Source organism: Mustelus asterias, chromosome 10, assembly GCF_964213995.1.
Source record: "Mustelus asterias chromosome 10, sMusAst1.hap1.1, whole genome shotgun sequence".
Lineage (NCBI taxonomy): Eukaryota > Metazoa > Chordata > Chondrichthyes > Carcharhiniformes > Triakidae > Mustelus > Mustelus asterias.
Genome location: NC_135810.1, coordinates 125732691 through 125745383, shown reverse-complemented (window position 1 = coordinate 125745383; position 12693 = coordinate 125732691). Strand labels below are relative to the sequence as shown.

At 49.8% G+C, this 12693-nt stretch overlaps 1 protein-coding gene across 1 annotated transcript; it reads right to left on the bottom strand.

Annotated features, from left to right (window-relative positions):
- Positions 1 to 7875: 7875 nt before the first annotated feature.
- On the bottom strand, positions 7876 to 12232 carry LOC144499931 (uncharacterized). The gene is made up of 2 exons (XM_078222633.1): positions 10130 to 12232; positions 7876 to 10046 (listed from the first exon to the last, which is right to left on the bottom strand). The coding sequence occupies exon 1, from the start codon at positions 11857 to 11859 to the stop codon at positions 10849 to 10851; it is 1011 nt and encodes a 336-aa protein (XP_078078759.1). The 5' UTR covers positions 11860 to 12232; the 3' UTR covers positions 7876 to 10046; positions 10130 to 10848.
- Positions 12233 to 12693: the final 461 nt, after the last annotated feature.

Below are 12693 nucleotides of genomic sequence, written 5' to 3'. Positions count from 1 at the left end.
GGCCAACTTTCCCTCTATCCCACACCTCCTTACTTTCATCATAAGCCGACCATGGGGGACCTTATCAAACGCCTTACTAAAATCCATGTATATGACATCAACCGCCCTACCTTCATCAACACACCTAGTTACCTCCTCAAAGAATTCTATCAAATTTGTGAGGCACGATTTGCCCTTCACAAATCCGTGCTGACTATCCCGGATTAATCCGCATCTTTCTAAATGGTCGTAAATCCCATCCCCAAGGACCTTTTCCATCAATTTACCAACCACCGAAGTCAGACTAACCGGTCTATAATTACCAGGGTCATTTCTATTCCCTTTCTTAAACAGAGGAACAGCATTTGCCACTCTCCAGTCCTCTGGCACCATCCCCGTGGACCCAAAGATCAAAGCCAAAGGCTCTGCAATCTCATCCCTCGCCTCCCAAAGAATCCTAGGATACATTTCATCAGGCCCAGGGGACTTATCGACCTTCAGTTTATTCAAAACTGCCAATACATCCTCCCTCCGAACATCTATTTCCTCCAGCCTATTAGCCTGTAACACCTTATTTTCCTGAAAAACATGGCCCCTCTCCTTGGTGAACACTGAAGAAAAGTATTCATTCATCACCTCGCCTATCTCTACTGATTCCATACACAAGTTCCCACCACTGTCCTTGACCGGCCCTAACCTCACCCTGTTCATTCTTTTATTCCTCACATAAGAGTAAAAAGCCTTGGGGTTTTCCTTGATCCGACCCGCCAAGGACTTCTCATGTCCCCTCCTAGCTCTCCTCAGCCCCTTTTTCAGCTCGTTCCTTGCTAACTTGTAACCCTCAATCGAGCCATCTGAACCTTGTTTCCTCATCCCTACATAAGCTTCCCTCTTCCTTTTCACAAGACATTCCACCTCTTTTGTGAACCACGGTTCCCTCACTCGGCCATTTCCTCCCTGCCTGACAGGGACATACCTATCAAGGACACCCAGTATTTGTTCCTTGAAAAAGTTCCACTTTTCATCAGTGCCTTTCCCTGACAGTTTCTGTTCCCATCTTATGCCCCCTAATTCTTGCCTAATCGCATCATAATTACCTCTCCCCCAATTGTAAGCCTTGCCCTGCCGTCCGGCCCTATCCCTCTCCATTGCAATAACAAAAGACACAGAATTGTGGTCACTATCTCCAAAGTTCTCTCCCACAACCAAATCTAACACTTGGCCCGGTTCATTTCCCAGTACCAAATCCAATGTGGCCTCACCCCTTGTCGGCCTATCCACATATTGTGTCAGGAAACCCTCCTGCACACACTGCACAAAAAGTGCCCCATCCAAACTATTTGACCTACAAAGGTTCCAATCAATATTTGGAAAGTTAAAGTCCCCCATGACAACTACCCTGTGACCCCCACACGTATCCATAATCTGCTTAGCAATTTCTTCCTCCACATCTCTATTACTATTTGGGGGCCTATAGTAAACTCCTAACAACGTGACCGCTCCTTTCCTGTTTCTAACTGCAGCCCATATTACCTCAGTGTACATATCCCCCTCAAAGTGCTTTTCCGCAGCCGTTAAACTATCCTTGATTAACAATGCTACTCCTCCACCTCTTTTACCAGCTTCCCTACACTTACTGAAACATCTATACCCCGGAACGTCCAACAACCATTCCTGTCCTTGTTCTACCACAACCATTCCTGTCCTTGTTCTACCAAACCATTCCTGTCCTTGTATCTAAATGGATACAAAATTGGCTTCTTGACAGAACAGTAAGAAGTCTCACAACACCAGGTTAAAGTCCAACAGGTTTATTTGGTAGCAAATACCATAAGCTTTCGGAGCACAGCTCCTTCGTCAGATGGAGTGGTCTCTGTTCTCCAACAGTGCACAGACACAGAAATCAAGTTGCAGAATACTAATTAGAATGCAAATCTCTACAGCCAGCCAGGTCTTAAAGGTACAGATAATGTGGGTGGAGGGAGTATTCAACACAGGTTAAAGAGATGTGTATTGTCTCCAGACAGAACAGCTAGTGAGATTCTACAAGCCCAGGAGGCAAGCTGTGGGGGTTACTGATAATGTGACATAAATCCAACATCCCGATTTAGGCCGTCCTCATGTGTGCGGAACTTGGCTATCAGTTTCTGCTCAGCGACTCTGCGCTGTCGTGTGTCGTGAAGGCCGCCTTGGAGAACGCTTACCTGAAGATCCAAGGCTGAATGCCCGTGACTGCTGAAGTGCTCCCCCACAGGAAGAGAACAGTTTTGCCTGGTGATTGTCGAGCGGTGTTCATTCATCCGTTGTCGTAGCGTTCTTGACAGAAGCCAGAGGGTGGTTGTAGAGGGTTGTTTTTCAAACTGGAGGCCTGTGACCAGCGGTGTGCCTCAGAGATCAGTGCTGGGTCCACTGTTATTTTTCATTTATATTAATGATTTGGATGAGAATATAGGAGGCATGGTTAGTAAGTTTGCAGATGACACCAAGATTGGTGGCATAGTGGACAGTGAAGAAACGTATCTCCGATTGCAACGGGATCTTGATCAATTGGGCCAATGGGCTGATGAATGGCAGATGGAGTTTAATTTAGATAAATGCGAGGTGATGCATTTTGGTAGATTGAACCAGAGCAGGACTTACTCAGTTAATGGTAGGGCGTTGGGGAGAGTTACAGAACAAAGAGATCTGGAGGTCCATGTTCATAGCTCCTTGAAAGTGGAGTCACAGATGGACAGAGTGGTGAAGAAGGCATTCGGCATGCTTGGTTTCATCGGTCAGAACATTGAATACAGGAGTTGGGACATCTTGTTGAAGTTGTACAAGACATTGGTGAGGCCACACTTGGAATATTGTGTACAGTTCTGGTCACCGTATTATAGAAAGGATATTATTAAACTAGAAAGACTGCAGAAAAGATTTACTAGGATGCTACCGGGACTTGGTAGTTTGAGTTATAAGGAGAGGCTGGATAGACTGGGACTTTTTTCTCTGGAGCGTAGAAGACTGAGGGGTGACCTTACAGAGGTCTATAAAATAATGAGGGGCATAGACAAGGTAGATAGTTAATATCTTTTCCCAAAGGTAGGAAAGTCTAAAACTAGAGGGCATAGGTTTAAGGTGAGAGGGGAGAGATACAAAAGGGTCCAGAGGGGGAATCTTTTCACACAGAGGGTGGTGAGTGTCTGGAACAAGCTGCCTGAGGTAGTAGTAGAGGTGGATACAATTTTGTCTTTTAAAAAGCATTTAGATAGTTACTTGGGTACGATGTGTATAAAGGGATATGGGCCAAATGCGGGCAATTGGGATTAGCCTAGGGGTTTAAAAAAAAGGGTGGCATGGACAAGTTGGGCCGAAGGGCCTGTTTCCATGCTGTAAACCTCTATGACTCCTTCATCAGGTGAGTGAGAATGAGATAGAGAATTGACTCACCTGATGAACAGCGCTCCGAAAACTTGTGCTGCCAAATAAACCTGTTGGACTTTAACCTGATGTTGTGAGACATCTTACTGTGTTTACCCCAGTCCAAAGCCGGCATCACCACTTCATGACCTTTCGTAGTTTCTTGCAGTCTTGGGCAGAGCAGGAGCCATACCAAGCTGTGATACAACCAGAAAGAATGCTTTCTATGGTGCCTCTGTAAAAGTTGGTGAGAATCGTAGCTGACTAGTCTTCCTTCGTCTTCTGAGAAAGTAGAGGTTTTAGTGGGCTTTCTTAACTATAATGTTGGCATGGGGGTGCTTGGACAGGTTGTTGGTGATCTGGACACCTAACAACTTGAAGCTTTCGACCATTTCTACTTCATACCCGTTGATGTTTAAAATGCTTTTAAAAAGCATTTAGATAGTTACATGGGTACAGAGGGATATGGGCCAAATGCGGGAAATTGGGATTAGTTTAGGGGTTAAAAAAAAGGGTGGCATGGACAAGTTGGGCCAAAGGGCCTGTTTTCATGCTGTAAACCTCTATGACTCTATGTAGACAGGGGTTTGTTCTCCACTATGCTTACTGAAGTCGATGACAATCTCCTTCGTTTTGTTGGCATTGAGGGAGAGATTATTGTTGTCGCACCAGTTCACCAGATTCCCTATCTCATTCTTGTACTCTGTCTTGCTCAGCCATTTCAGAGTCAACCACATTGCTGTGGATCTGGGGTCAAATGTAGGCCAGACTGGGTAAGGACGGCAGATTTCCTTCCCGAAAGGACATTAGGAAACCTGATGGTTTTTTACGAAAATCAACAATGGTGGCTTCATGGTCACCATTAGACTTTTAATTCCAGATTATTTTTATTGAATTCAAATGCCATCCATCTGCTTGGTGGGATTTGAACCCAGGTCCCCAGAGCCATTGCCCTGGGTCTCTGGATTAGTAGCCCAGTGACAATAGCACTATACCACTGCCAACCAATCTTCTCTCACGGTATGAACTGTTGCTCCTTTTGTGAATTGATATTGTGACGTTGGTGTATCTTTAAGAAATGTTTTTTTTAAATCATGTTCTCTGCAGCTATCACAGCTTCAGTTTTTTTTTCACTGTTGCCAGGCTGTCTGGAGGTGTCCTTTTATTGCTGCTTCAATGGCTTAAATGGGGTTTTGTTTAATTTTACTCTGGGTCTCAGGTACTTTCTGGGATTTGTTTTATGACCTTGCATTGTGAGTGGGAAGTTTGATTGACAAGTAAAAGTCAGGTGGTCCCTCCTCAGAAGAACTCAAGGACTTACTTTCAGTTTTAGTTTAGAAGGGGGTGGACATCGAGCTGAAAAGCAGTGTTTCTCTCTCTCTCCCTGGTTTGGGAAATTCTGCTGTTAGCGGGAAGCAAAGTTCTTGGCCTTCCTGGAGTGGAAAACCTGCGGCTGGTGGTTGGCTTGCCCAGAGTCTCTCTCCCTGGTGTTTTGGGGAAGCTGGCTTCAATCTGTTCTGGGTGTATATCCAGAGGGTTCTAGAAGTTACCAGACTGGGAAGTCAGAGTTTCAATTCTCCACCCAAAGGACCAAGTTCCAGCATCACGTGAGCATTTGCATTTGCTGTCTTAAAACTGTGGCAAGGGTTTTGTTTATGGAATTAGTTTGATTGGAACATTTCCTATATTCATTAAAGGTTATACTATGATTGTTTTTTACTTGTTTGTAACTGGTAAAAGTTATTTCTATATGTTAACTGTATACTTAAATAAACTTTGTTTGATAAAAGCTCCCTAGTGGGTCATTTGAATCATACCTGAAGTGAAACGTCTCATGCTTACCCAGCCAAATTCAAATTGCAAAACTATGATCCAGGAGGTCTTCATAAACACTTTGGAGTTTCAAGGAAGCTGTGGCGGCCAGCAGGAGCCTGCTAAATGGCTTCCGCTGATGTCTCCCGGCAAGAGCAGCGCAGCGGGATGGGAGAATCGCCCCCATAGACTCTGGAGCAGTTCCCAGAGATTGGAGGTAGCTAGTGTAACCCTACTATTTAAAAAGGGAGGTAGAGAGAAAGCAGGGAATTTTAGGCCAGTCAGCCTGACTTTGTTAGTGGGGAAAATTCTAGAATCCATTATCAAAGATCTTATAGCGGAGCTTGGAAAAGAGTGGCAGGATTGGACAAGTCAGCATGGATTGACGAAAGGGAAATCATGCTTGACAAATTGGCTGGAATTCTTCGAGGATGTAACGAGTAGAGTTGATGAGGGAGTGTCAGTGGGTGTGGTTCATTCGGACTTTCAGAAGACTTTCTACAAAGTCCCACATAAGAGATTAGCGTGTAAATGGGACTTTGGAGGTAGTGCATTGAGATGTGTAGGAAACTGGTTGGCAGACAGGAAATAAGGAGTCGGAATAATCGTTTTTTTTTCCTGAATGGCAGGCAGTGATTCGTGCCACAGGGATCAGTGCTGGGATCCCAGCTATTCACAATGTATATTAATGATTTGGAAGAGGGAACTAAATGTCATATCTCCAAATTTGCAGATGATACAAAGTTGGGTGGGAGGGTGAGCTGTGAGGAGGATGCAGAGATGCTTCAGTGTGATTTGGACAGGCTGAGTGTGTGGGCAGATGCAGTATAATGTGGATAAATCAGAGGTTATCCACTTTGGTAGCAAAAACAGGAAGGCAGATTATTACCTGAATGGCCATAAGTTAAGAAGGGGGAATGTGCATCACGACCTGGGTGACCTCACACACCAGTCACTGAAGGTAAGCGTGCAGGTGCAGCAGGCGGTAAAGAAGGCAAATGGTATGTTGGCCTTCATTGCGAGAGGTTTCGAGTACAGGAGCAGGGATGTGTTGTTGCAATTATACAGGGCCTTGGTGAGGCCACACCGAGAGTATTGTGTGCAGTTTTGGTCTCCTTTTCTGAGGAAGGATGTTCTTGCTCTCGTGGGAGTGCAGCGAAGGTTTACCAGGCTGATTCCGGGGATGGTGGGACTGATGTATGAGGAGAGATTGACTCGGTTAGGATTGTTTTCACTGGAGTTCAGACGAATGTGGGGGGATCTCAGAGAGACTTATAAAATTCTAACAGGACTAGACAGGGTAGATGAAGGGAGGATGTTCCCGATGGTGGGGGGAGTCTTGAACCAGGGGTCACAGTCTGAGGATTCAGGGTCGACCATTTAGGACGGAGATGAGGAGACATTTCTTCACCCAAAGAGTGGTGAGCCTGTGGAATTCATTCCCACAGGAAGTAGTTGAGGCCAAAATATTGAATGTTTTCAAGAGGCAGTTAGATACAGCATTTGGGGTGAAGGGGATCACAGGATATGGGGGGAAGGTGGGATCAGGCTATTGAGTTGGACAATCAGCCATGATCATAATGAATGGCTGAGCAGGATCGTAGGGCCGACTGGCCTCCTCCTGCTTCTACTTTCTATGATTCTGTGTAGTTGTACACGGCTCTGTGTAGTTGTACACGGCCCTGTGTAGTTGTACACGGCCCTGTGTAGTTGTACACGGCCCTGTGTAGTTGTACACGGCCCTGTGTAGTTGTACACGGCTCTGTGTAGGCGTACACGGCCCTGTGTAGTTGTACACGGCTCTGTGTAGGCGTACACGGCCCTGTGTAGGCGTACATGGCCCTGTGTAGGCGTACACGGCCCTGTGTAGTCGTACACGGCCCTGTGTAGTCGTACACGGCCCTGTGTAGTCGTACACGGCCCTGTGTAGTCGTACACGGCTCTGTGTAGTCGTACACGGCCCTGTGTAGTTGTACACGGCTCTGTGTAGTTGTACACGGCTCTGTGTAGTTGTACACGGCCCTGTGTAGTTGTACACGGCTCTGTGTAGTTGTACACGGCCCTGTGTAGTTGTACACGGCTCTGTGTAGTTGTACACGGCCCTGTGTAGTCGTACACGGCTCTGTGTAGTCGTACACGGCCCTGTGTAGTCGTACACGGCCCTGTGTAGTCGTACACGGCCCTGTGTAGTTGTACACGGCCCTGTGTAGTCGTACACGGCCCTGTGTAGTCGTACACGGCCCTGTGTAGTTGTACACGGCCCTGTGTAGTTGTACACGGCTCTGTGTAGTTGTACACGGCCCTGTGTAGTCGTACACGGCTCTGTGTAGTTGTACACGGCTCTGTGTAGTTGTACACGGCTCTGTGTAGTTGTACACGGCCCTGTGTAGTTGTACACGGCCCTGTGTAGTTGTACACGGCCCTGTGTAGTTGTACACGGCCCTGTGTAGTTGTACACGGCTCTGTGTAGTTGTACACGGCCCTGTGTAGTTGTACACGGCTCTGTGTAGTTGTACACGGCCCTGTGTAGTTGTACACGGCTCTGTGTAGTTGTACACGGCCCTGTGTAGTTGTACACGGCTCTGTGTAGTTGTACACGGCCCTGTGTAGTTGTACACGGCTCTGTGTAGTTGTACACGGCTCTGTGTAGTTGTACAAGAAGTCTCACAACACCACGTTAAAGTCCAACAGGTTTATTTGGTGGCAAAAGCCACTAGCTTTCGGAGCGCTGCTCCTTCATCAGGTAAGTGGGAGTTCTGTGACAAACAGGGCATATAAAGACACAAACTCAATTTACATGAATAATGGTTGGAATGCGAGTCTTTACAGGTAATCAAGTCTTAAAGGTACAGACACTGTGAGTGGAGAGAGGGTTAAGCACAGGTTAAAGAGATGTGTATTGTCTCCAGACAGGACAGTTAGTGAGATTTTCCAAGCCCAGGCAAGTTGTGGGTGTTACAGATATTGTGACATGAACCCAAGATCCCGGTTGAGGCCGTCCTCATGTGTGCGGAACTTGGCTATCAGTTTCTGCTCAGAGACTCTGCGCTGTCGTGTGTTGTGAAGGCCGCCTTGGAGAACGCTTACCCGCATATCAGAGGCTGAATGCCCGTGACCGCTGAAGTGCTCCCCAACAGGAAGAGAACAGTCTTGCCTGGTGATTGTCGAGCGGTGTTCATTCATCCGTTGTCGTAGCGTCTGCATGGTTTCCCCAATGTACCATGCCTCGGGACATCCTTTCCTGCAGCGTATCAGGTAGACAACGTTGGCCGAGTTGCTAGTGTATGTACCGTGTACCTGGTGGATGGTGTTCTGACGTGAGATGATGGCATCTGTGTCGATGATTCGGCATGTCTTGCAGAGGTTGCTGTGGCAGGGTTGTGTGGTGTGGAGAGAGTACAGAGGAGGTTTACCAGGATGTTGCCTGGTATGGAGGGGCTTAGTTATGAGGAGAGATTGGGTAAACTGGGGTTGTTCTCCCTGGAAAGACGGAGGATGAGGGGAGACTTAATAGAGGTGTATAAAATTATGAAAGGCATAGATAGGGTGAACGGTGGGAAGCTTTTCCCCAGGTCGGTGGTGACGTTCACGAGGGGTCATAGGTTCAAGGTGAAGGAGGGGAGGTTTAACACAGATATCAGAAGGACATATTTTACACAGGGTGGTGGGGGCCTGGAATGCACTGCCAGGCAAGGTGGTGGAGGCAGACACACTGGGAACGTTTAAGACTTATCTAGACAGCCATATGAACGGAGTGGGAATGGAGGGATACAAAAGAATGGTCTAGTTTGGACCAGGGAGCGGCATAGGCTTGGAGGGCCGAAGGGCCTGTTCCTGTGCTATATTGTTCTTTGTTCTTTGTTCGTGGTCACTGTTCTCCTGAACGCTGGGTAGTTTGCTGCGGACAATGGTCTGTTTGAGGTTGAGCGGTTGTTTGAAGGCAAGAAGTGGGGGTGTGGGGATGGCCTTGGCGAGATGTTCGTCTTCATCAATGACATGTTGAAGGCTCCGGAGAAGACGTCGTAGCTTCTCCGCTCCGGGGAAGTACTGGACAACGAAGGGTACTCTGTCCGCCGTGTCCCGTGTTTGTCAAGTTGTCAAGTTTGTAGTTGTACACGGCCCTGTATAGTTGTACACGGCCCTGTATAGTTGTACACGGCCCTGTATAGTTGTACACGGCCCTGTATAGTTGTACACAGCTCAGTGAAGTTATATATGGCTCATTATACACAAACCAGTACTCGGCAACAGATAAAATTATTTCAATTGATTCTTGCGGTAAAACAGGAATTTATAACTTGACATCAAAGGAGCAAGTGTGACTGGACCAACAATGTACAGGTAACCCTCTCGATCTACATCCCCCTCGCCGAGGCAGCACTGAGACCAACTACAGTGACCCTCACTCCGAGTTCAGCCTGATCTGTCTGACATGGGCAGTGATTGAACCAGGAGCTGCCCGGCCTGTGTGGCTACACTGAACGCTGCATTCACTCACTGAGTTACTGACAAATATTTACATATTCATGAAGAAATGCCCCAGAAACATTTTGTCCTTTGAATTCCCGAAATTCCTGCTGTAATTAAATGAGGCAAGAAGAGCTGTGAGTTCCAGTAAAGGTTACAGAGCACACACATCCTTTCTGACAGGAAAAGATCAGTCTGATCACAGTCCCTGTTTGTTTTTTTGTAATGTTTGGTTAGTCCCCAGGGTTTTCAAACTGGGGGACTGGCATTGTCTGCTCTGTGTGGGTGTCAGTGTTTTTCCTGGGAGCTGTTACACACTACACACTACACTGTGATGTGGAGATGCCGGCGTTGGACTGGGGTAAACTCAGTAAGAAGTTTCACAACACCTGGTTAAAGTCCAACAGGTTTATAAACCTGTTGGACTTTAACCTGGTGTTGTGAGACTTGTTACCGTGTTTACACACCACACTCCCATTTTCATCTGTACACACACACACACACACACACACACCGGGATTCTACCAGACGGTTAATTCTTGGTTAATGGGTTGATGGTTGGAATGGTTTGCGGGGGAGGAGGCAAGGAGGGGGGGGAGGGGGTCAGATTGCCCTCAGCCTTTGTCAATGACTGAATAGGGTTCTTGCAATGAAAGGTCAGGGTCTCCATTATGATACATTTACACACCGATGTATCAGACCCCCACACAGGGAAATCCGAGCCTCTGCCAGCGCCACATCACCAACATTTACAACAGGTTTGGACAAACAGGGAACTGGCGAACAGGAGCCACTGGAGGTGCACAGGTAGGTACAGCAACCCCCGGGGGTGGGGTGGTGGTGGGGGGGGGGGGTCATACCCGGGCAGGAGTCTGGCAGTGTTTGGGCATTGCCCCCTGGCAATGCCCCTAGGGGGCAGGGGTTCCATGCCCATGTGGTGGGGGGGGGGGTGCCAATCTCTCAGGAGTTGAGCTGGGCCCTCCCCACCAGGACTACCTCATTCCCGGACTTTTCACTGTTTATTAATCAAAGGGTTAAAAAACCTGGTGGAAAAAGTGACAAATCAGCTGCTGAGCACCGGGGCCAATCCTGGGAAAGTCCGAATGATCCAGATCCGTGATCCAGCCCCGTCTGTGTCCAATTCCCAAAATCCACAGCCACTGGCTCAGAGCCCAGACTGACACGGAAATATCAAATCAGCTTCCAAAGATCAGGCAGATCAGCAAAATGTGGGAGCAAGGAGAGAACACGGGAGGGAGGGGGAGGGGGAGCGAGAGGGGGGGAGGGGGAGGGAGGGGGAGCGAGGGGGAGGGAGGGGGAGCGAGAGGGAGGGAGGGGGAGCGAGAGGGAGGGAGGGGGAGCGAGAGGGAGGGAGGGGGAGCGAGAGGGAGGGAGGGGGAGCGAGAGGGAGGGAGGGAGGGGGAGGGAGGGGGCGAGGGAGGGAGGGGGAGGGAGGGAGGGGGAGGGAGGGAGCGAGGGAGGGAGGGAGGGGGAGGGGGAGTGAGAGTGGGGAAGTGAGAGCGAGGGAGGGAGGGGGAGGGGGAGGGAGGGAGAGGGAGAGGGAGGGAGGGAGGGGGAGCGAGGGAGGGAGGGGGAGCGAGGGAGGGAGGGGGAGGGAGAATGCGGGAGGGAGGAAGGGAGAGCGAGTGAGGGAAGATGAGCAAGAGGGAGGGAGAGGTAGCGAGAGGGGGGGAGCGAGAGGGAGGGGGAGTGAGGGCGAGGGAGAGCAAAAGCGAGGGGGAGCGGTAGGGAGAGCGATGGAGGGAGGGGGAGCGAGAGGGAGGTGGAGCAAGAGGGAGGGAGGGAGGGGGAGCGAGAGGGAGGGAGGGAGAGGGAGGGGGAGTGAGAGAGGGAGGAGATAGGGAGGGGGAAAGAGAGGGAGGGGGAGAGAAGGGGGAAGATAGAGGGAGGAGAAGAGAGAGGGAGGGAGGAGGAGCGAGAGCAGGGGAGGAGACAGGGAGTGGGAGAGAGGGAAAGTGAGCGAGGGGGAGTGAGAGAGAAGGGGTGAATGTGAGGGAGAGCATGAGGAAGAGAGAGGAAGGGGGCAGAGAAGGCAGGGGAGGGGGGGACATGGAGATATGGAAAGTCGTGCAGCGGGAGCGAGGAAGAGTGTGTGAGGGGGAGAAATGGAGGGAGTGTGAGGGAAGTGAGCAGGGAAGAGGCGGAGGAAGGAGGAGGGCAATGGAGGAAAGGGAATGACATAGTGTGAAGGGAGGAAGAGAGAGAGCGTAAGGAAGATGTTGTGAGTGTGGGTCAGAATGAGGGAGATAGTGAGGGATGCTGAGGGACAGGGATGAGGGGTACAATGGGGAGGATACTGAGTGAGAGTGGGGGAGTAAGGGAGAGAGTGTAGAAGCAATGGTTCCGCAGTAACCTTGGGGAGGTCGGTTAAGGGTGTTTCTAGTTTGTTCCAGTTATCGTGTTTCTACATTCCCACCTTCGCCCCGCACCACCTCACACTGACGCTCGGAGAGCCACCAGGCCTTTCGAGAGCTTCTTAATGGCGTCACCATGCTGGGTCTTCTTGATCCAGTCAGCAGGGATCCCGCTGGATCCGACTGCAGCTCCAACACAGGCACCTGGGACACAGCGGGAAACAGGAAAATTACTCACTGTTACACCCACCCATATCCACCCCCCCGCACCCACCCATATCCACCCCCCCGCACCCACCCATATCCACCCCCCGCACCCACCCATATCCACCCCCCCGCACCCACCCATATCCACCCCCCTGCACCCACCCATATCCACCCCCCGCACCCACCCATATCCACCACCCCGCACCCACCCATATCCACCCCCCTGCACACACCCATATCCACCCCCCTGCACCCACCCATATCCACCCCCCGCACCCACCCATATCCACCCCCCGCACCCACCCATATCCACCCACCTGCACCCACCCATATGCACCCCCCTGCACCCACCCATATCCAATGCCCCGCACCCACCCATATCCATCCCCCGGACCCACCCATATCCACCCCCCCCGCACCCACCCATATCCACCCCCCGCACCCACCCATATCC